The sequence below is a fragment of the Hemicordylus capensis genome, chromosome 1 (genome assembly GCF_027244095.1).
Source record: "Hemicordylus capensis ecotype Gifberg chromosome 1, rHemCap1.1.pri, whole genome shotgun sequence".
In the NCBI taxonomy this organism is placed as follows: domain Eukaryota; kingdom Metazoa; phylum Chordata; class Lepidosauria; order Squamata; family Cordylidae; genus Hemicordylus; species Hemicordylus capensis.
The window spans coordinates 352908142-352932451 of NC_069657.1; the positions used below are offsets into that span (position 1 = coordinate 352908142).

General features: G+C 44.3%; 1 protein-coding gene across 5 annotated transcripts in view; it reads left to right on the forward strand.

Annotated features, from left to right (window-relative positions):
- The window catches only part of ARFGEF3 (ARFGEF family member 3), a 131867-nt gene that overhangs the window by 75655 nt on the left and 31902 nt on the right, over positions 1-24310 (forward strand). For all 5 annotated transcript variants that reach the window (XM_053289176.1, XM_053289145.1, XM_053289156.1 and 2 more), the window contains 10 exons: positions 2118-2333; positions 2505-2615; positions 3129-3279; positions 11941-12255; positions 13396-13529; positions 13928-14073; positions 15161-15340; positions 16270-16414; positions 18458-18580; positions 20044-20147. In XM_053289176.1, the coding sequence (XP_053145151.1) occupies positions 2118-2333; positions 2505-2615; positions 3129-3279; positions 11941-12255; positions 13396-13529; positions 13928-14073; positions 15161-15340; positions 16270-16414; positions 18458-18580; positions 20044-20147 (1625 nt within the window). The remainder of the gene's footprint in view (positions 1-2117; positions 2334-2504; positions 2616-3128; positions 3280-11940; positions 12256-13395; positions 13530-13927; positions 14074-15160; positions 15341-16269; positions 16415-18457; positions 18581-20043; positions 20148-24310) is intronic.

Below are 24310 nucleotides of genomic sequence, written 5' to 3' on the forward strand. Positions count from 1 at the left end.
CTGCCATCCATCAGCAGAAAAAGCTGGGTGTCATCCGCATATTGGTGGCACTCAAGCCCAAAACTCCTCACCAGCTTTGCTAATGGCTGCATATAAATATTGAACAGCAAGGGTGAGAGAATAGCCCCCTGGGGGACACCAGATGTTAGTACCTGACGTGAAGACCTCTCATTGCCCATTGCCACCCTATATCCCCGGTCTTGTAGGAAGGAACACAGCCACAGCAAGGCCACACCTCGAATCACAGCATCAGCTACGCGGTGGACCAGAATATCATGGTCCACAGTATCAAATGCTGCTGTGAGATCTAACATCAACAGCAGCACCGATCCTCCCTATCAAGCTGGTGACGGAGATAATCAGCTAGAGCGACAAGGACCATTTCTACCCCATGCCCATGCCAAAACCCAGACTGGAAGGGATCAAGAATCTCTGCATCCTCCAAAAACATCTGAAGTTGTATTGCTACCGCTCGCTTTATCACTTTACCTTAAAAAGGCAAATTTGATACTGGGCGGTAGTTAGCTGGCTCCGAGGCATCCAACGATGGCTTCTTCAAAAGTGGCCTAATCAATGCCTCCTTCAGCTCTCCTGGGAAAATCCCCATCTCCAGGGAAAGGTTGATAATGTTCCCAAAGGAGGTCTGCAACCCCTCCCGGGCGGCCTTCACCAGCCAGGAGGGGCAAGGATCTAGGGCACATGTGGTAGGCCTCATAGCCGTCATCGGCCTCTGAAAGTTGGTTAAAATTCTCAAAAATTGGCCCGGTAGATGACCATGGAGCCTCCAATTCCTCAATTGCATCAAGAGTGAGGGGGAGGTCCCAGCGGAGCAGCGAGATTTTATCCACAAAAAAAGCCCTTAAAAACCTCACCACCCATACACAATTCTCCAACTTTATGGTCTGTACCAGAAAAATTTGTCAAGGATAGAACTATCTCAAATACTTTAGCCGGCCCTGAGCTTGCGGATGCAGTGGCAAAAACTCTTTTTTCCACGTCCCTCACCGCTACCTCATAGGACCTCATAAATTATCTATAAGATGATCTCATCACTTCGTCCTGGGTTCTCTTCCAGCCCCGCTCTAATTGTCTGAGATGCCGTTTCATCTCCCTCAACTCTGGGGTATACTACGGAGCTGGGTACCGGGGACATCTCACAAGTTGCTGCGGTGAGATCGTATCAATAGCCTCAGAAAGGCTACTCCAGTCGGCAACTAGGGCATCCAACGAATCAAGGGGCATCGGGTCCCATAAAGCATGCTGCAATGCCAACGGATCCATTAATCTCGGGCGAATATAAACCTGCCTTCCCTCTGAGCGGGGCAGAGGGAATGACCTCAGAATGAGGTTAATACAGCAGAAGCTTCTGTTCCATACTTATTGGACACCACAAAGAATGTTTTTGAAAGGTTGATTGCAGACTCCCAAATGCAATGCAATTTAGAGGGTGGAACATTCACACGCATGGTCTTGGCTTGTCCTGTTCTTGTATTGTTTTGGTCAAAAATTCATAAAATTGTTAATAAAGCTATGCAGTGATTTTTGGTAGTTAGAGATGCTCTTGTTCTTTTGGGATATATCTCCAAAGTATGGAACTTATCTGTGTATCAAGAACAATGGATTCTTTGAGCATGGGGAATTACCAAAAGGATTGCGATACAACATTGGAAGGACAAGTTTACTTCTGATATACAGTTGTGGATTATGGATGGATGTTCCCTAGCACAGTTTGAACAAGTTTTTTTCTGACATAATGGAAAAGAGGAATTTTTTAAATAATTTGGTCTAATTGTAAAGAATTATATAGATTGTGAGGATTATATTTTTAAAAGAAGGTCTTTTTTACCTTTTGTTTGTTCTCTACTTTTTAAAAAAATTATGGTACTGAGAGAAATTATTTTAAATATGAAGATCGGGGGCTCAGATTAGATATATCTTTGTGTCTTTTCTTTTTCCTTTAAAAAAATTTGATTATATATGCATTTTAGTTGTATTACTTATTATTTGAAATAATTTTAAAAACACAAAAACCCAATTCATACTGATTCCCAACAGTGAGTGCTGTTTGTCTTTCCCAAGACACCAAGGGACTATCTGTTTCTCTTTTGTTGCTTCAGGGGCTGCTTTTGCCCGATACCTGCTGATTGGCTGTTGGAAGAATTTGATTGATACCTTATCAACGCCTCTGACTGGCCGCATGGCAGGGAGCTCCAAAAGATTAGCATTCATTCTAGGAGCTGAAGGAGTCAAGGAGCAGAACCTGAAGGAGAAGGATGCCATCTGTATGAGTCTGGATGGGCTAAGAAAGGCAGCCCGGCTCAGCTGTGCTTTAGGTACGTGTGGCATTGCAGTATCTGAAGAGGGTAGGTTGCAGACAAAGTGCAGTGAGCCTCATGCAAAGTCTCATGTCATTCATTTTATCTTGTCAAATGAGTAGCAAGTACATGGTTAGTGGATTAATGAATATTCTGTACTTTTAAACAAGAACATTTTTCTTGTCATAGGAGTGGCTGCTAATTGTGCGTCTGCCCTTGCTCAGATGGCTGCTGCTTCATGTGTTCAAGAGGAGAAAGAGGAAAGAGAGGCCCAAGAGCCAAGTGATGCCATAGCTCAAGGTACACATCAAGAAGTCAATTGGTTTATTACTTAACAATGATATGGGTCCTGTTTTGGTCATTTTGCCATGTTGGGTCAATATTATAAGCACTTGGAAAGCCTTGTAATTTTTCCTTCTCTGGGCTTGCCCATAATAGAGATTGTTCCCTTTGGATATGGGTTTTTTGCAAAGATCAAAATAAGTTTTCTTAGCAGAGAAGCAAAAACCTAAATAGACCTGAGAATGGAAGAAAGTTGTCATTAGATAAAGACAAGGACGGCAGTCTTAAATGTATTCATGTAGAAATAAATTCTATAGATTTCAGTGGGGACGTATTCCCAGGTAAGTGGAAGTGTGATTACACCCCAAAATACTTGAGTCTAGATAAAGTAAGGAAGTCTGCTATAAGACATTAGGGAACTGCTTATTTTCTGTGTTCTGAACTTTCAAGTTTCAATTTCTGCACCAAATACCTCACCCCCGGGTTTGTTTTAGAAATAAAAAATCTTTTCTTTATTTATTCACTGTACAGTAAAACTGAAAGTGGAGCAAAAACTGGAGCAGATGGGGAAAGTGCAAGGGATCTGCCTGCACACAGCTCACGTTTTGTGCATGGATGCCATTCTCGGTGTGGGACTGGAGATGGGGAGCCATAATCAAGACTGCTGGCCACATGTCTTTAGGTATGGCATTGGAAAATGTGTGTTCATCTTCATTTTGAGCCATTTAGGCCATATTTTGAAAAATCTTTCTTTCTACTTGACTAGACTCTTTGACTGCAGATTACCTAGTTTGCTATCCATTGTCTTTGGTGGGACTCTCCTAGCTCCATAAAAGCAAGCAGATAGTATGCTTATAATGAAAAAAGATCTATGCTCTGGCAATACAGGCAGCAAAGAAGCGATTCCTTTCAGCCCGTATTGTGTCCGCAAGTTCACGTCCAGCAGAATTGTCCAGGGTCATGAGAGGGCTAGTGAGTGAGTGCCCCTCCTCCCTTGAATCAGAATTTGGAACCATCTATTACTTGCTGTGACGTGTTTAATGAATTGTTTGTGGATAAAATCTCTCATATTCGGGCTGACTTGGATTTAGACCCCACAATTACTGCAGTGTCTGAATTGGAGGTGTCCAACGACTCCTCTTATGTGGTTAGGCTGAATCAGTTTCAATTTGTGACTTGTGAGGATGTGGACAAGATGCTTGAAGCAATGCAGCCTACCACCTGTTCTCTTGACCGTTGCCGTGTGGCTAATACTATCTGGCTAATACTAATTACCGTGTGGCTAATACTATCTGGCAGGGAGGTTGTTGTAGAAGGTCTAGTAGAGATCATAAATGCTTCTCTGAGGGAGGGCAGGATGTCTCCTTGTCTTAAGTAGGCAATTATTAAACCACTTCTGAAGAAGCCTGTCCTGGATTCCTCAGAGTTGAGCAACTACAGGCCTGTCTCCAACATTCTGTGGCTGGGCAAGGTAATTGAGAGGCTGGTGGCCTCCCAACTCCAGGCAGTCTTGGATGAAACTGATTATCTAGACCCGTTTCAGACCGGCTTTCGGGTGGGCTATGGGGTGGACACTGCCTTAGTCGGCCTGATGGATGATCTCCAATTGGGAATTGACAAAGGAAGTGTGACTCTGTTAGTGCTTTTGGACCTCTCGGCAGCTTTCGATACTATCATCCATAGTATCCTTCTGGAGCATCTGAGGGGGTTGGGGTGGGAGGCACTGCTTTGTAGTGGTTCCACTCTTACCTCTCGAGCTTATTCCAGATGGTGTCTTTCGGGGACTGTTCTTCAAAAACTGAACTTCGGTATGGTGTCCTTCAGGGCTCTCTATTGTCTCCGATGTTGTTGAACATCTACATGAAACCACTGGGAGAGATCATCAGGAGATTTAGTGCAGGGTGTTATCAGTATGTGGATGGCACCCAAATCTATCTCTCCATGTCAACATCACCAGGAGAAGGCATAACCTCCCTAAATGCCTGCCTGGAGGCAGTGATGGGCTGGATAAGAGGCAACAAACTGAGACTGAATAGCAATAGCAATAGCACTTACATTTATATACCGTTCCATAGCCGAAGCTCTCTAAGTGGTTTACAATGATTTAGCATATTGCCCCCAACATTCTGGGTACTCATTTTACCGACCTCGGAAGGATGGAAGGCTGAGTCAACATTGAGCCCCTGGTCAGGATCGAACTTGTAACCTTCTGGTTACAGGGTGGCAGTTTTACCACTGCGTCACCAGGGGCTCCAGATAATCCAGATAAGACGGAGGTACTTATCATACGGGGTCGGAACTCAGGAGATGATTTTGATCTGCCTGTTCTGGATGGGGTCACACTTCCCCAGAAGAAGCAGGTAGGCAGTCTGGGGGTGCTCCTTGACACAAAACTCTCCCTGGTGTCCCAGGTTGAGACAGTGGCCAGAGGTGCCTTTTATCAACTTTGGCTGATACGCCAGCTGCATCCATTTCTTGAGATAAATGACCTCAGAACAGTAGTACATCTGCTGGTCACCGCCAGACTTGACTACTTCAATGTGCTCTGTGTGGGGCTGCATTTGTATGTAATCCGGAAACTGCAATTGGTCCAGAATGCAGCAGCCAGGTTGGTCTCTGGGTCATCTCAGAGAGACCATATCACTCCTATCTTAAAAGATCTACACTGGCTGCTGATAAGTTTCCGGGCAAAGTACAAGGTTTTGGTTATAACCTATAAAGCCCTAAACAGCTTGGGCCCTGGGTATTTATGAGAATGTCTTCTTTGCTATGAACCACACTGCCCATTGAAATCATCTGGAGAGGTTTGTCTGCAGTTGCTACCAGCTCGTCTGGTGGCTGCTCAGGGATGGGCCTTCTCCATTGCTGCCCTGAGGCTTTGGAACACACTTCCTGCTGAAATAAGAGCCTCCCCCATCTCTTAAAATTTTTAAAAGGGCAGTCAAGACGCTTTTGTTCACCTGGGCTTTTAATTAGATACTGTTTTAATTCTGTTTTAATAGTGTTTTAATAGTTTTAACTTTTAACTTTTAATTGTTGAAATGTTTTAATCTTTTGTTGGTTGTTTTTATTCTCTTGTAAACCACCTAGAGAACTTGCATTTTGGGCGGTATAAAATATGTTAGTTAGTTAGTTAGTTAGTTAGTTAATTAATTGGATAAATAAATAAATAAATAAATAAATGTGCCTAGTTTGTGCAAAAGTTTGTGATTGTTAGGCGGGTACTTGTTACCTGCATACTTCCCTGCCTAATTTGTAGACCACCCCAAACCTCTGACTCTGGGCAGTTTACAGCACATAAAACAAATTAAAACAGAGATTAAAACCTTAAAAAATTTAAAACCACAAGACTAGTTTAAAAAAGCTTTAGTGAATAAATGTTTATTTAGAGACTTTTAAAAAGTTGTCAGAGATGGAGAGGCTCTTAGTTCAGCAGGGAGTTGCAGTTGCCACCATCTCGTCTGGTGGCTACTCAGGGAACTGGCCTTCTCCATTGCTGCCCCAAGGCTTTGGAACACGCTCCCTGCTGAAAAGAGCCTCCATATCTCTGACCTCTGTTGCCAGATTTGGTTTTTTAAAAGCCAAATTTGGGGTTACGGCCCATTTGACTCACGAGTATACCCTTCTGACAACTTTTAAAAAGGCAGTCAAGACACATTTGTTCACCTAGGCTTTTAATTAGATACTGTTTTAATAGTTTGATGGTTTTTAATACAGTTTTAACATCTTAAATTTCAGATTGTTGTAATGTTTTAAACTTTTACTTGTTTTTATTGTTTTGTTATAAGAATGCAAGAGACTTCTATTTTGGGCGGTATACAATTACGTTAGATACATAATAAATAAACGTTATGTACTACTGTTCTGAGGTTATCTCAAGAAACAGACACAGCTGGCGTGTCAGTCAAAGCTGATAGAAAGCACGTCTGGCCACTGACTCAACCTTAGACACCAGGGAATGGGATCCAGAAGCACCCCCAGACTGTGGGATCCAGAAGCACCCCCAGACTGTGTACCTCTTATTTCTGTGGAAGTGTGACCCCATCCAGAACTGGCAGATCAAAATTGTCTCTTGAGTTCTGATGCAGCACAATAAGTACCTCCGTCTTATTTGGATTCAGTCTATTTGTTATCCCTAGTCCAGCCCATCGCTGCCTTCAGGCAAGCATATTGGGAGGTTATGCCTTCTCCTGATGATGCTGACATGGAGAAATAGATTTGGGTGTCATCAGCATACTGATAACACCCTGCACCAAATCTCCTGATGATCTCTCCCTGTGGTTTAAATGCACTGGAGACACTGGGGAATCCCATATAAAAGTTCATGTTTTGAAGAGCAACAGTCTCCAAGCAACACCATCTGGAATCTGCCCGAGAGGTAGGAATGGAACCACTGTAAAGCAGTGCCTCCCTCTCAGGCAGTCCAGAAGGATACTGTGATCAATAGAACCTAAAGCTGCCAAAAGATCCAAAAGGACCAACACAGTCAGACTCCCTCTGTCAAATAAATTCCTCAAATATATGAGTGTGATATATATGATAAAATGAAAAGAAAGTTAAAATGTGTTATTTCTATTCTTGATATACAGAAGAAATCTTTACAATTTCAGACTGTATGATACATCAACTTCTCTTTTCCTGTGCCATGTAGACACATATGCAATGAACTAAAGAGCTGCATATTCTCCCTAGTCGCAGCTGGCACAGACTCTCCCTTTTTCTTTTCTTTTTGAAGAAAAAGAGAGGGTCTAATATATTTATTTATTTATTGGCCAAACCAGTCTTTCATCTCATCAGTAGCATCTGCATTCTGCAGTGATTTTCTGACATCTTATTTCCACCATCAGTATCAAGAGCATTCATGAAAAGAAGGGTCGGGCAAAGAGAGGAAAATGTTCCTCTTTTTATTTTATATTATTTTATTTTATTTATCAAATTTGTATACCACTCCAAACTTTCATTTCTGGGCAGTTAACAATAGCATAAAACAAGTTAAAAACATATACAAAAAAACTTAAAACAATTTAACAATTTAAAAATAAACCAGAGATTAAAACCTAAAAAATTTAGGAAGCTGAGAAAGCTTGGGCAAAGAGATGGGTTTTCAGGTGTTTTTTGAAAACTGAAAATCTCGGGGCAGCAACTGAGAAGGGCCGTCTATGTGTAGCTGCCAAACGAGTTGGCAGTAACTGGAGACGGACCTCCTCAGATGACCTCAGCGGGTGGTGGTGCTTGTAGTGAAAAAGACGCTCTCTTAGATACCCAGGGCCTAAGCCGTTTAGGGCTTTATATGTTATAACTAGCACTAGACCAGCCTGGCTGCCACATTCTGAACCAATGGAAGTTTCCGGACTATGTACAGAGGCAGCCCCACGTAGAGCACATTACAGAAGTCAAGTCTGGAGGTTACCAACAGATGTACCACTGTTTTGAGGTCATTGATCTTGAGAAATGGGCGCAGTTGGTGTGTCAGCCTGAGCTGATAGAAAGCACCCCTGGCCACCTGAGAAACCAGGGAGAGGTGTGAATCCAGAAGTACTCCCAGACCGAGAACCTGTTCCTTTTGGAGAAGTGTGACCCCATCTAGAACAGGTAGATCAAAGTCGTCTCTAGAGTTCTGAATAAGTACCTCCGTCTTATCTGGATTCAGCTTCAGTTTATTCTCCCGCATCCAGCCCATTACTGCTTCCAGGCAGGCATTGCCTGAAGAAGTTGACATGGAGAAGTAGATCTGGGTGTCATCAGCGTACTGGTAATACCCAGCTCCAAATCCCCTGATGATCTCTCCCAGCAGTTTCATGTAGATGTTAAAAAGCATTGGAGAAAGTACGGAGCCTTGAGGGACACCATACTTAAGCTCAGATTTCGAAGACCAACAGTCTCCAATCAACACCATCTAGAATCTATCTGAGAGGTAGGATTGGAACCACCACCTTCTCAATTACCTTGCCCAGCCATGAGAAGTTGGAAACAGGCCTATAATTGCTCAACTCTGAGGGATCTAATGCAGGCTTCTTTAGAGGAGATCTAACGATTGCCTCCTTAAGACTAGGAGACATCCTGCCCTCTCTCAGAGAAGCATTTATGATTTCCACCAGGCTGTCTACAACAGCCTCCCTGCTAGATAGAACAAGCCACGTTGGACAAGGATCAAGAGAACAAGTGGTAGGCCTCACCGCTCCAAGCAGTCACAAAATGAAACCGATCCAGTCGAATCACATAAGAGGAGTTGTTGGGCACCTCCAGTTCAGACATCAAATTAATTGTGGGGTCTCCATCTAGGTCGGCCCGAATCAGAGAGATTTTATCTGCAAAAAACTCTTTAAACACATCACACCGGGTAACTGGTGACTCCAAATTCTGTTTCAGGGGAGGGGGAGCAGATACTAGTCCCCTCACAACCCTGAACAACTCCGCTGGATGTGAATTCGCAGAGGCAATATGGGCAGAAAAGAACCGCCTCTTTGCCGCATGTATTGCTTGAGCATAGAGCTTTAGATGTACTCTATGTTGCAATCTGTTGGATTCGAATCGTGTCTTTCTCCACTTGCGCTCCAGTCACCTACCTTGCCACTTCAGCCCCTGTAGATCTTCCGTATACCAAGGGGCCAATTTTGAAGTGGGCCAGAGGGGACGTTTTGGAGCAATCATGTCTACTGCCCTGGTGAGCAAGTTGTTCCAGTTCTCAACCAGGGCATCAACAGGATCACCGGCAAAGCCAACACTGAATTGCTCCAAGGCTTCTTAGAATATTACTTGATCCAATAACCTCTTCGGGTGGACCATTCTAATAGGCCTCTCACCCCTGCGGAGGTGGGAAGTGGTTGTAAGTCCAACCTTAACCAGATGGTGGTCTGTCCATGACAACGGGGAAATCATAGGAGTCCCCACCCACGGAACACCACCCTGATCAGAATAAAAGACCAAATCAAGCGTGTGACCTGCAATATGCGTCAATCCAGAGACCGCTTGGGATAGGCCCATAGTCGTCATGGCCGCTATGAACTCCTGAGCTACCCTGGACAGATTGGTCCCAAAATGAACATTGAAGTCCCCCAGCACCAAGAGTCTGGGAGACTCCAACATGAGTTCCGCAACCAAATCCGTGAGCTCAGTAAGGTAATCCGCTGGGCAGCGGGGTGATCGGTACACCAACAGAAGTCCCAATCTATCCCTGGTCTCCAAACTCAAGTACACACATTCAGTATGGTCCGAAACCCTTACAGGAACCCTGCTAAGGGAGATGTTATCCTTATAGACCACAGCCACTCCACATCCCCGCCCACATCCCCTCACCCACTCCTCTACAGAATATCCTGGAGGAAGAAGCTGGGACCAGACTGGACCACTAGCCTCCCCCAACCAAGTCTCGGTAATACATACCAGGTCGGCCCCTTCATCCATGATCAAATCATGGATGAATATTTGTCTGCATTTTTCATTCTGACTTCCTTGGGGTTTCTCTGTTATAACCTTTCTTCATTTTTATTACATCCCAGCTCTTCTCTAGTTGCTGCCTCTCTTATAAATGAAAACCAATATAGGTGGACCTTGTTACTCGCAATTCTATGTATCTGCAGTCGGGCAATTGACACTTGACCTCAGTATATGCAGTTTTAAAAGGTTTATAAACTGCATATGTGTGGTTCCTAGGAAGCCAAAAATGATCTCTGAGGTCATTTTGCGGCATGAGGCAGTGATCTGTGTCACATGTCTTTATGATTATAAACAGGATGTAGAGAAGCATTACCTTCTTCAGCTTATATTTCCTGGAGGAAGAGCCATATTGGCCTGAAATATATTTCATACTGGCCTGAAATTTAACAGACATTAGGTCAGGTCTGTTTTAAGATTATCCATATGAAATCTCAGATAAAGAAAAATGAAAAATGGCAGAGTTAACAGTCTCTTGAAAAATAGCTCATTTTAAAAAGGATTTAACAACTTCTTGTCTGTTTTCATTGAAAATGCGTCCATTCTTGTGAAGAGTTTCTCAGTGCTGGGGCCATTTTTTCTTTCATAGTTCACCTTCTGCATGCAAGCATGCAGATGCTCTTCCCAGAGTGGCCCCATCCACTAAGGGGCATATCTTACAGTGCTCACACATGTCTCCCATTCAAATGCAAACAGAGTGGATTGCTTAGTGAAGGGAACAGTTCATGCTTGCTACTACAACACACACACACACACACAAAATTTTCCCAAAATATTTGCATTAAATCTTTTAACTTTAATCAACATTAAAGGTTCCTTAAAACATTCCTAAGTTTAAAAAACATTTTTAACATTTTTTCTTCCCAGCCATATATTACTCCCTGACACATGTGTGGTTTTTTGCAAGCCACCTAATGGCACAGCAGGGAAATTACTTGACTAGCAAGCCAGAGGTTGCAGGTTCCAGTCCCCACTGGTATGTTTCCCACCTACATCGGGCAGCAGTGATATAGGAAGAAGCTGAAAGGCTTCATCTCATACTCCATGGGAGGAGGCAATGGTAAACCCCTCCTGTATTCTACCAAAAATAACCACAGGGCTCTGTGGCTGCCAGGAGTTGACAACGACTCAACGACACACTTTACCTTTACATTGTCACAAGTGTATTTACAGTATAAAATTTTACTTACTCTGCCTTAAAATTCCCTGATTATTATAGTAGAATCATGTAATCCAACACTGCATCCTTGCACATATCTAATCCTACTGAGCTGTAGCAAAATTCTGCCTTTCTTGAGTGGAAGAACTGTTGGTCAAGCAAGCGGGGGACAATTTTTGTTGATTTCCCCTCCTCTCCAGCCCCCCCCATCTCCTTCTGAGGCTTAGGAAACCCTCAGGAACATAAATGGTATGTGGCACAGGGAGTTGGGAAAGGAATGGGGGATCAGTGAAAAAAACCCCACACACATCCTTAACACGAAGAAGTTCTTTCACTTAAGGAAGACAGAATCTAGCTATAACTCACTGGCTGACATCCAGCATAGTGTTGCGTGTGTGTGTGTATAAACACCTCTGTGCTGCAGGGCTGCTGCACCCTTCAAAGGCACCATCAGGGCTGTGAAAAATGGACAGTTGCATAAGCAGCGCTTCCATTGGCTTCCCCATTGTGGCAGGTTGGCAGCTTTGCTGCTGCAAAAAAGGGGGTGCCTTTGCTGGGTGGGCAGTGTGCCCCAATTTTTTTAGGCAAGTGTGCCTCATGATGAAAAACGTTGGGAAACATTGCTGTAAATGCTGCTGTAGATGATCCGTAGAATTGATCCGTAGAATGAAATTAGTTTGTTGCCAATAAGATACACTTATCAAAGCCAGAATTGCCCATTTTACTGTTCACGCTCCTATTTGTTTTCAGAGTATGTGAATACATCAGCACTCTGGAACATGCTCATTTCAGCGATGGAACATCTCAGCCACCAATAACTATTACCCAGGCGCAACACACCACAGGAGGCCTGCAAGGGGAAGTCCAATCTGCAGACTCGCCCCAGGAATTGATTCTGGATCAAGAGATTACACTGAACAACAACCCTGTCATCCAGCCAGTTTCCATTCAGGAACTCATCAAAGAGGGCAGCAAGGGAAAAGCTCTTGACTTTCGTGGAGGCAGCCTGATGAGTGGAAGTAGTGCTGCCAAGGCTATTCTCACCCTCTCTACTCAGGCTGACAGGTATGACAATTGCCATAGGTTTGGGTACCTTCAAAAAACTTCCATGTATGTTTTACAGCAGAGGATCCCAACAAGAGTACTAGTATCCCTGGGTACTTGAAGGGCTCCCAGGGGCTACTCAGGGCCCTTCTGCCTCCCGACGCTGCAGCCATGTGATTTGTTCCCCATCTGAGGATCTCTGGCTTGCAGCCAGCCTGTGCTCAGCAATGTATCTGCTGAAGAAGGGGAGAGAGGAGGATGAAGTCCCTCCTCCTTTGCTCCTGATTGGCTCGCTGCATGCTGAAGCTTGGCATACCCCTCCCCCCAGCCTTACAGGCCTCAGAAAATTAGTACTGAGTACTCCCATTGACATGAAAGACACTTAGGAGCATAAATTACTCATAAAAATACAAACTGAAGTGTTACTTTTAGGGAGACAGGGTACTACTCATTATTGTATTTGTATGTACATACACGCATACATACGCACGCACACACAAATCTTACAGTTATGAGATGGACTTGCATCTAGATTAAGTTACTCATAAGCAGTCTCATTTAAATTGAGACAAGTTTACTTGTCCTATTAATTCCAGTAGGAGGACTCATGAGTAACTTAGTCTGGATGTAAGCCAGTTACTATAGTAGCCTACCCCATAAATGTAATAGTTCAATTTGTGTGTGAGTGTGTGTGCCTGCCTGTGCACGCAAACACATCCTAAAAATTTCTGTGGGGTGCTGGAGCTGACGGTTTGCAACAGAAGGGGCACACTTGTTTAAAAAAAGTTGGTAACCCCTGTTTTACGATAAATGATCACAATGTGGTGAATATTGCCATACACAAGGGGACACTGCCAATCCCCGAGAAATTTAATGAAAGCTTTTCTTGGGCATATGTTGTATTAAGTGGGAAAGGTGAAGCCAAAAAGGCCAAACTAGTCCTTTCCATTTCCCGTCTTCCCTATAAACAAGGCTCTGTCCTGCTTTTGGCTCAGGGTCATCCCTGTTTCTGTAGCACATTACTCATGATTAAAGGGAAGGTATCATTTCTACAAACAAAAACAAAAAGGTTCCTGCTATTCTGCTTATTGCACATTCGTATCTAATAGATGACTTTAAACTCTAGATGTTGAGGTATGTATTCTGCCTCTTTTCCTGTAGGCTTTTTGAAGATGCTGTTGACAAGTTGAACCTGATGGCCTTGGGAGGCTTCCTATATCAGCTGAAGAAAGCGTCTCAGTCCCAGCTCTTCCACTTAGTTACAGATACAACTGATTATTCGTTGGCAATGCCAGGTAAGCTTTTTACCTGCAGAGAATAAAAGCAGAAATGTTTAAGTAGCCTTTTATACACACAACAACAACACATATTTATATACTGCTTTTCAACAAGTTTCCAAAGTGGTTTACATAGAGAAATAATAAATAAAAACACAAATAAGATGGCTCCCTGTCCCCAAAGGGCTCACAATCTAAAAAGAAATGTAAGATAGACACCAGCAACAGTCACTGGAGGTACTGTGCTGGGGGTGGATAGGGCCAATTGCTCTCCACCTGCTAAATAAAGAGAATCACCACCTTAAAAAGGTGCCTCTTTGCCCAGTTAGCAGGGATTCATATAAACAGGTACTTCATATCTATTGATATGTACAATTCATATTAACAGGTCCTTTTTGCACTTTTTTCTTTTGTAGGAGAAGTAAAATCTACTCAAGACAGGAGAAGCGCACTCCACTTGTTTCGTCTAGGAGGTGCCATGCTCCGAATTGTGAGGAGTAAATCCCGCCCTCTACTCCATTTTATGCGCTGCTGGAACCTGGTGGCACCTCATCTAGTGGAGGTGAGGAAAACATATAATGCTCTTGGGTTGTATTATTTTAAAGTTGCAAAGGGCAGTCCCAGCATAGTTAATGAATCTGAACAAATGTTAAACAAGTGAATGAGGCATAGAACTAATGTTATACTAGGAAACCTGCACAGCCAATCTAAAGAATGCTCAGATATGTAGTTTCCTGACATTGTTTGTTTACAAATATTCATATCCCACCTTTCTTATCAAAGTGATCCAAGGTGAATTCCAACAAAAAATTTTTTTGATCACATATAATACCTAATCATAATATATTACATGCACATATTGATTAAAACCATCATTAAATGAGGTTAAGGGAGCAAGCGCACACTTACCTTCATTTTTTAAATCGTGTGTCTGCCATGGCTGCTTGCATCTGTGGCAGACTTGGGGGTGGGAGGGGGGCTCCCAGTAATGTACCGTGCACTTGCACGGTGCATTATTGGGGCTTTGTGGGGTGGGGCCCCGCACACCCAAGTGAGGCGCGGGAGTGCCACAGGGAAGCTGCTGCTCATCTGGGCGAGCAGAGACCAACGGAGTATCGTCTGTGGGGAAGGTAAGGTTAACCCCCCCCCTTCCCTGCAGTTAGCCTCAAAGCTCATCTCACTGATCATGAGAAGAGCTTCATGGATTACTTTGAATGTTTGTGACTTGCTACATACATGCTTAACAGTAATGATGATAATAATTATTTTTGTGGAATGCTAAGAATATCGTTTTCTAATATACTTTAAAAAAACCAATCTTATCCAGAAGCATTCCCATTTCTGTTTAGAAAACAGGTTACAATATATTATCTTACACATTGTTGGTGACTTGTTCAGTGCTACCAATTAAGCTTACTGTCTGAATAGGAATTTGAAGCTAGTTTTCTTATGCATGTGATCCACAGAGGTTCTCTGTACTATACTGGTTTTAAGAAAGATTTCAAGCAGCATTTTAAACATACTGCAGCTAATTTTAAAACTGGGCCTCCCAAGATACTCTTTCCCCCCTCAAATGTTTCCTATTAATTCTGTTGAAAGGCAATATTTTCCTTGGCTAAAAGTCTGCTCTTCTCTCCCCTCTTTTGCAGGCTGCCTGCCATAAAGAAAGAAATGTTTCTCGGAAGGCAGTCTGTTTTATCCATGACATCCTAACTGAAATTTTGGCAGACTGGAATGAGCTCCCTCATTTTCACTTTAATGAGGCTCTGTTCCGCCCGTTTGAACGTATTATGCAGCTGGAGCTCTGTGATGAGGATGTCCAGGACCAGGCAAGTAAAAATCCTGCTTATGTGGAATGATACCTGCCCTCAAATTTTCCATGAATGATTACTTTGATTCTTATTTTATGCCTGCTAACTGAGCAAAGAAGCACCTTTTAAAGTGTGATTCTCTTATATTTAGCAAGGGGAGATGCAATTTTCCCTATCGAACCCCAGAACAGCATTTGTCCAGTGGCTGTTTCTGGTGTCAACCTTAGATTTCTTTTTAGATTGTGAGCCCTTTGGGGACAGGGGTCCATCTTATTTATGTATTGTTTATTTTTCTATGTTAAACAGCTTTGAGAACTTTGGTTGAAGAGCGGTATATTTAAAAAACCTGTAGTTAAAAAAAATTCCTAGTAGTAGTAAACCATCTCTTGGGTGTAACAGGCAGATCTAAACCTATTTTTGAAGCAGGTAGAGAGGACGCTTAGGAGCAATTTGTCTGCTGCCCTAGTGAGTTTGTTATTCCAAATTTGCTCCAGAGCATCAACAAAGCAAAAGTCACTTCCGGATGCCATTTTGTTTCAGAGAGCCCAGGAGGAGACAGGAGGAGACATTTTGTGGCTCTTTTTAAAAAAATGGACTTTCCCCCATGATTTTCTGTGGTTTGGGGGGCATTTTGCTCTTTGGAGGGCATTCCTGGGCACACTGGGGACCTCTGGAACACACCACAGTGAATTTGGGGCCGTTTGGGGGCTGTTTGGGGGCCATTTTGTCACTTAAAATTTTTTCCCCTCCACCCTAGAACCTATACCCCCTTTCCCCATAGCCCTAATGCCTCCTTACAGTTCCGTTACTTGCGGCAGTAGGAGAGGAATGGAACCCTCACGAGTAATGAGGCTCCCCTGTATAAAATAGCTTGTTTTTTATTCCACTGTTTATTTCTGTTTAGTCTGCTTTCTTGGGTAATGCTTTCTATGCTTTGATTGCACCAGGTAATCACATCGATAGGAGAGTTGGTGGAGGTGTGCTCGACTCGGATCCATTCAGGTTGGAAGACATTGTTCAGTGCACTAGAAACAGTCCGTAGTAGCAACAAATCAGAAATTAAAGAATATCTTGTTGGAGAGTATTCAATGGGTAAGATGTTCCTACATTACTCTTTCTCCCACTCTGGCATCTTAAAAAGATAAGAAGAGCTATTAATTTTTAAAAGGCTGCAACAGTATAACAAACTATGCAAAATATTACTGACTAGAGTTGTGGGTTTGAGCTAGTGTAATGTTTTGAACCAATGCACAGTTCTGAAACTGTGACATTATAGCTATGAATGTCATGTGTTCCCCCGCCTCCACTGCCCCAAATCTGAAACTGAAAAAAAATTCCTTTTGTTGCTCTGTAAAACTGGCATAAATATCTTATTACTCGTAGAGGCTCTCCAAATGAGCAGTGCTGAGAGCCTACAGGGCGAGTAGGCTTGACCCGCTCTCCCCGCACATGAACATTCGGTAAGCCCTGGGCAGCCGGATTGACCACCCACATGTTGATCGGCTCTACCATGGAGCCAGTAGAGGTGGTGGGGATTGGGGGCCACCTGGCCCCTGGAAGTCCCAGAATGCCCAGCTCGAGTGTGTGGGGCGTTCTGGGGAGGCCCCCGACATTGGGAGGCTTGCTGTAGCCTCCTGGTCAGGGGTCTCCTTGCAAGTCACCACAGCACAGAGCCGTGCCATGGCAACTCACAATCCAAAAAATGGGGTTAGTGGAGTGCTCGCTCCGCTAACCTCATTTAACGGGCAATAGGCGGGCTAGAGGTTCGCCTGAGCGGGGAAAACAGGGCTGGGCTCCATAAAACTGGTTTCCTCCACATGTGTGAATAGCCTCCTAGTGTTCAATGTTACAGAAAACCATTGAAACAAAACTTATTAGGTAAAGCAGACTCAAAAACACTGATAATGTTTTGGATTTCTGCAGGTCTTTAGCAGCTACATTCAATGGCAAGTAAACTGTCCAGTGATCTTCGTGGTGATACTTAAGTGCTTCACACTTAAGTTTCTCTCACACTCACACTCCTATTCAGTTTCTGTTGTGATGGACAGCGTTCAATTTATGGTGGATGTTTGACCAGCGGTGAACAGGGGGGCCTAAGCAGATCCAATGTGACCCAAGGAAAGCCATTTTCCCACTGTGCACAGTCCTGTTTTTGCTGAGAACAGCAACTGTTGCTGGGCACTCAGAGAATGGCCTTCACTGCTCCCTCCCAGTAAAAACAAAACCAGGCATGACAAGTAGATCATCAGCTTCTGACTTGTCTGAAGTGGGAGGAGGGAAGGTGTGAATGAAACTGCATAACAGGAATTTTTGCTTACTGTACATGCTACTGTTTTTTGGAGTCTGAACCTCTACTCAAGTGTTTGCCTTGACTTGATGTCAATGATTTGAGTATTGATGCTGCTTTCCCTTTTGATGTTTACAATAAAAGAGATATTAGGAGAAAAAGAGTCCCTCTTCTTCATTTTTTACTTGCCTGGACTATCCTTGGCCTAGCATAGCCTAGGACCATAGGCATTCACTTTGTTGGCTGCGAGGCCCAACTGGGATAAAATATATGTTCTCAGCTGGCACACACCTCTCCCCCTCATGGGTGTCATATACATCACAATGTCAACCCACAATCTGTGGGCTTCAATTCCTTATCTGTAAAGTGAGCATAGTAATCTTGATTATGAAGAACTCCAAGTTGGCAAAGTGGAATGTAATTAGAACTGAACTGAAATGTGGTGGGTGTGAGGGGCTTACCCTGAGTTAACTTTGTTTTTCCTTGGTGACAACATAATGTAGTCAAATCTGCTGGCTATTATATGATGCTGCAGATACTAAACAAAAATGTTGTGCCAAACCCACAGTTGACTGCAGTAGCCAGAGTGCAAACGGACATGTAAAAGGTAAGGGAATGGGGGGGGGAGAGAATGTTGAACCCCCCTCAAATGACCCATTTGTTCTTACTGAAGATGTGTACCCCGAACAATCTGGATTTTAGGACAAAATGTATTTGACACCCAGGAACATGGAATCACCACGTTAAATTAATCGCCAGCAATTTAGAAAGTTTCCAGAAGCATAATGCATAGCAGAGATGTTTCATGTGTATGTATACCAGCTAATCATCTCTTCCTTTTCCCACAGGAAAATGCCAAGCTCCTGTGTTTGATGTCTTTGAAGCATTTCTAAATACAGATAACATCCAGGTCTTTGCCAATGCAGCCACCAGTTATATCATGTGCCTTATGAAGTTTGTCAAGGGATTGGGTAAAGTTCTTTTTAAAATTAATTCGTTTAAAATGCAAAGATTGAGAAAATGCTTTCTTCCTTCAACAGGAAAAGTTTGAAATATGTTTTCAGAGGCAGATAGCAGGCATGTATACTGCACAACAGCCGGAATCAATGCATTTTAGAGGGGTGCAGCTTTGTGAATTTTGCATAAGCATTCAAGGTTCGACTCTGCTTTAGGACACTGTCGTTTTATGTAGTTGAAGCATTCCCCTGTAACTCTTCAAAAATTTAATGTTCAGAGACTACTGGTATACTGCTTTTATTTTGTTTTTCAAATTGCCATTCATTGAGCATTCCATTCATTGATCAAAGCCTTGTTCCTCCGTTAAGCCTTTATTAATTCACTAGTGTTTCCAACACACTGCAAACACCTCCAGAACTTTCCTCACAGGTGTGTGAGATTCTGTCCACAAAATTAGAGGCAGCTGCCTTACATGCTGTGCCAAGGTGATTTACAGAAATCTCACAAAGGACAGGGTTGGGATTGCGGGTACCTTCCTGGTCATATTTCTTCCTTGCATTTCTCAGCTAGAAGAACTAAGGGGATTGCTTTGTTCTGGGTAGTGGAGCTTTTTTAGAAAGATGAAATGTTTTAACAGTGCAGCCAGCTCATTTGTTTCAAAGGAGATCCACCCACCGCTCACTTTGAAGCAGTCAGCAGCCTGCTCTTCCCTGTTCCCATGCATGTGATACTTTCAAACAAAGCTCCTTCCGAGTATACCTTGTGCACCGGGAAGTTGCCAAATATTGCAGTATGAGACCCAGAAGGGCAATTGCAGTGAAAGTTTTGCTTAAAGTCCAGTGAAATAAGTGTAACATTGACCAGGCATAGTAGGAAAGAGAGATACTAGCCCTCTAGTAGAGCTCCTCTCTGCAAGCAGGATTGAACTCATTGGGGCTGGTCATCATACTCAGGTCGGGCTGCTCATGTGGAGTGCTGGGATGGAACCCAATCCCAGCACTGCCCTGTCGGGTAGCCCAAATATTTTGTGTGCACACCCGAGCTGCCTGCAGCCCAAGTGTGCAGAATCCCAGTGCACTGGGCTTACAGCGTCCTGCATTATGGGATGCTGGAGGAATTCTTTGTATAGCTCCCGGCTCTGCCGCTCACTGCAGCTCAGATTGAGTGCTGCGAGAGAATGGGGAGGGTTGATTGTGTGCAGGGAGGAGCCTGCCTCCCTGCCAACCCTTCCCATTTCAGTCATGAGAATGACCTTAGCATGTCTTATTCCTGCACCAAGACAAGGTACTTCACACATGTGCACCATGGCCGCATCCTGCCTCCCCCCATGTTAACTCTCATTCCCCAGATTTGTATTTTTAAATGAATTTAGAACCTCTGGGTTCCACTACAGCCATATCAGCCCAAAGTAACCTCATTGTCTAGTGTACCGTTATGTTTCCGCCCCTCAAGTTTTCTTTCTCGCCTCCTTCTCCAGGGGAAGCAGACTGCAAGGAGACTGGTGACTGCATGCCAGGATCAGGAGCCACATCTACAGACTTGTGCCTTCCTGCTCTTGATTACCTCAGGCGATGTTCTCAGGTGTGCCAAATAGTGCTGTCATGCTCTGTGACAATTTGGGCCCACTTTACTCAGGACAGTTAGCACATGCTTAAAACAGTACCCTTAAAAGGTTTGCTGTATGGAGTGAGTCTCCTGTGTGCTGTGGCTCACTGTGAGAAAAAATAGCAATATTCCTGCTGAGCCACAGCATATAAATAGCTTGCTGTATAGAGCAGCCCAGACACAGATGCAATTTCAAGTATTGTGTTTCAGACTAAGAAGATTTTATAGCCTCAGAAGACATTGTTACAAGGTTGTTGGCGTGCCCACAGTCACTAAAAAGATTTATTTTGTGGGCATTACAATATTAGATTTTACTGGGTTACCTTTTAAGAAATGTCTAGAGGTTCTGTTGTTCATCTCAGTTGTCGTCTCTTTACTTCTAAATACCTAAGACAATAGAGGTGGTGGTTGAAAGTTAGCGATATAGGTTCAATGAAGCAATTGGAACAGAAGATCTGGAACGTGATCCATTGCATTAATAAGGAATGGGTTCTGCACCTGTGCAGGGACCTCATGCATTGATTAGCTAGCTCCTCGCGCTGGCCCCAACTGCTGGCACGTGACCGTGCCGCCGTTTACTTAGGCAGTTGGGGCGCGCTTAAAGTCAGTTTCTGTTAGACCGCCGTTGTGTCTACACCTCAGATTGAAGCTCCTTGGATATACTTCTTTTGGACTTAGGATAAACGACTAGGACCGGACGACGATATACAGAAGGACTTTGGACTGGACACAGACATGACTTTGGACAACTTTATTTGGACTAAGAATAAAGAAGATTTGTTCTACACCCCTTGCGGTGATGTCGGATGCTAACACTAAGCTGAAGACTACTTTTAAATGCTGCTCTGAGTGCTGGGCAAAACTACCCTCGACGGACACTCATGATGCTTGCTTACTATGCTTAGGGGAGCAGCATAATATGACGGCTTGTAAGATATGCTCCTCTTTTTCAAAACAAACACTGAAGAATCGGGCATTGCGCCTGAGGGCGGCCATTTATTATTATGTTCCTCGCCCTCCGAGGCTGTTGACGTCGGGCTCAGCGTCCAGACCCTCGACATTGACGTCGGGACCGGCATCGATGCAGCTGATGGGGTCAAGCAGCACCACTGGTGGACTCTGCTGTTCAGCAGTCGAAAGCCACCACTGTGCAGGAATTTAAGCAGCCTGAGGAGGTGGAAAAGAGGTGCCACCGCCATAAGAAGCATAAGCATATTTCTTCCTCAGAGGGGGAGCTTGAGACCTCCCCGCCCAGGAAGCGGACAAAGAAAACTCGAGTCCGGAGTAGGACCCCGCCTCCAACAGCCCTGCAATCTGATGTGGATGACTGGACTCTACAGGAAGAGTTATTCCTATGACATCGAGAACAGAATCGAGAGCTGTCGATATCGAGCAATCCAACACCCCTTCAGCCCCGATGATGATGTCAATGGCTGTCGCTATCGAGCATGGCAGTGCCCCGCTGACACCGCTATCAACGTCGAGAACGATCGACATCGAGGCATGACAACCCCTTGACCCATCAAAGCTGGGGGGAGGAAATGGGCGGTATGGTGCAATGCAGTGCCCATACCCCAATTGTATCTCCAGTGTTGACTCCGCGGAGGGAATTACCACACAGAAGACTATCTGGATTTTGGTGAAACTGCTGCTCATGAAGATGCTATGCTTGACCCAAAGATGAGGGCTGATTTGATGGCGCTCCTGGATTCGACGGACACCATGCCTTCGGGTTCAACCTTCCATGGATTCTCAAGAGTCGAAACGGAGCAGCTTGCAAGACATTTGCTGCAACCAGTACCAAAGACTCCCTCGATGTCTCAGATACCGATGACTTCGGTACCAAGACCGATACATTTGGTGTCGGTGGCAACAAGCCCAGTTGGACACCTGGCGGCCCAAACTACTGATCAGGCGACATTAACAAGACCTTTACCATTGTTTGTCAGACCGTCGACACCGTGTACACAATGGAGGTCACCAATGCTAGGAGAGGCTGGTGTGTCAACTCAAGGGGCTCACAGTTGTGGGTTTTCACATGCCCCATCGGTAGTTTACCTGATAGACTACGCAGACTACAAGATTTGGAAAGCCCAACAGGCGGCTGGCCTCCAGCAACCCCCATTTGATCAGGAAGCTGCCAGAGTGATACAGACTGTGACGATGGTGAGGCAGACTTCGTCAACCTTCACTGACTCCGTACGAAGGGGAACCAACAGGTCCCAGTAGTGCCTGCACGTTCTCAGCCTGCACCGCCTAAGGAACGGGTACAGATTATTCCTGACCCGCCGGCAGCCCCAGATTCTGGAGATGCAGATTCCTTGTATACTTCGGACACGGATGATGATGACTCTGCAGTTCCAACAGAACCAATGGATCCAGAACTTCCTGCAGATGTGCTTCCGATAACTTCAGTATCCCCCACAGAGGAATTGAAGGCTTACCATATACATATATGGGAAATGGCGGAAGCATTAGGTCTTGAGCTAAAACAACCAGAGCTTGATTTGAAAGACCTTGTATATAATATGATGGCTCATGCAAAGGTGGCGCATCCAGTTTAGCTGCCCATGCTGCCGGCAATAACAAAGGCTGCGCAGTCGGCATGGGAAGTCTTGCAGACCTCTACTGCTACTTCCCGGAAATTGGAAGGCCTTCACCAGATTCAGGAAGTAGAAAACACGTACCTAATGAAACATCCGGTACCAAACTCTTTGGTTGTAGACTGTGCCTCATCCAAAGGGAGTCAACGCCATTCCACGCCTATTGATAAAGAGGGCAGGAAGCTTGATGTCTTAGGGCGTAAGGTATACGCTACGTCCCGTTTGGCTATAAAGATTGCCAATTATTCCACAGGCTTAACCAGATATGGGCACCATCTTTGGGATGTGCTTTTTCAAGATTCAGCAACGATGACACCACAGGAGTTTCAGGAAAACTTTTTAAAAAACCTATGAAAAGGCGACTGTGGTGACTAGACATCTTCTAAGCACTTTTAAGCATGCTGCAGAGACAGAATCTCAGGCAATGTCCACTGCCGTCACTTTACACCGTCATGCCTGGCTACACTCCATAAACCTGTAACAGGACATGCGAGATAGGGTGGAACACTTACGGATGCAACAATGCAATCTTGGAAGCAGTCAAAATTTACAGCAAAAACATCCATGACTGCTACCGGCACAGGTGGGCAAGGCTCGCGCAATTGCCCATACGGTAGGCAGCAGTATCGCCCAGGATACAGGCAAGATAAAAGGGACTATAGAAAACAATATAGGCCTTATCAACGTAACAAGCCCTATGGCCAGCATCAAAGGGGCCAAAAACAAGGAAAGGAAAAAAATAAGCAATCTCTTTGATGGTCAAGTCCATCCACTTCCGCAATGCATGACAACACAAGCTTTAGCACCCAAGGCCCATGCCATCGGCCTTGTGATGGCCAGTGCCACCATCAAGCTGGCAAGCCATGCCCAAGCATGGCACAACATAATATCAGATCACTGGGTGCTTACGATTATAAGGTCTGGCTACGCAATAGAGTTCAAGACTTTGCCACCTTTTCAGGATGTGAAATTCACCAGACCGACCCAGGTGCTCCTGGACGAAGAACAAGTATTGTTGGAAAAGCAAGACATTGTGCAAATGGAAGGGATGGACAAGATGTGAGGATTTTATTCCCGAAATTTCAAAAACAAACCAAAAAAAACCCCCAAAGATGGGGTCATTCGTGCAATTATGGACTTGAGAGACTTGAATTGTTATGTGGACAACAGGAGGTTCAGAATGATAACCTTGCAAGGAATCCTACACCTCCTGGTGCAGGAGGAGTGGGCAGCGACTTTAGATCTAAAGGACGCGTATTTTCACGTGGGGATTCAAGAAAGACACCACAAATATCTACGATTCACAGTCGGAGATACAGCATACCAATATGTCGTTTTGCCATTCAGCCTTTCCACAGCACCACATGTGTTCACAAAGGTAATGGCTGCGGTAATAGCATTCTTAAGAATGGAGGAAATAGTAATTTATCACTATCTCGAGGACTGGTTGTTGGTCAGCGACGTGAAAGAAAAGTTACTTTCGCAGATCCGATTTGTACTACATGTCCTGGAGGATTTGGGCATCAGAGTCAACTT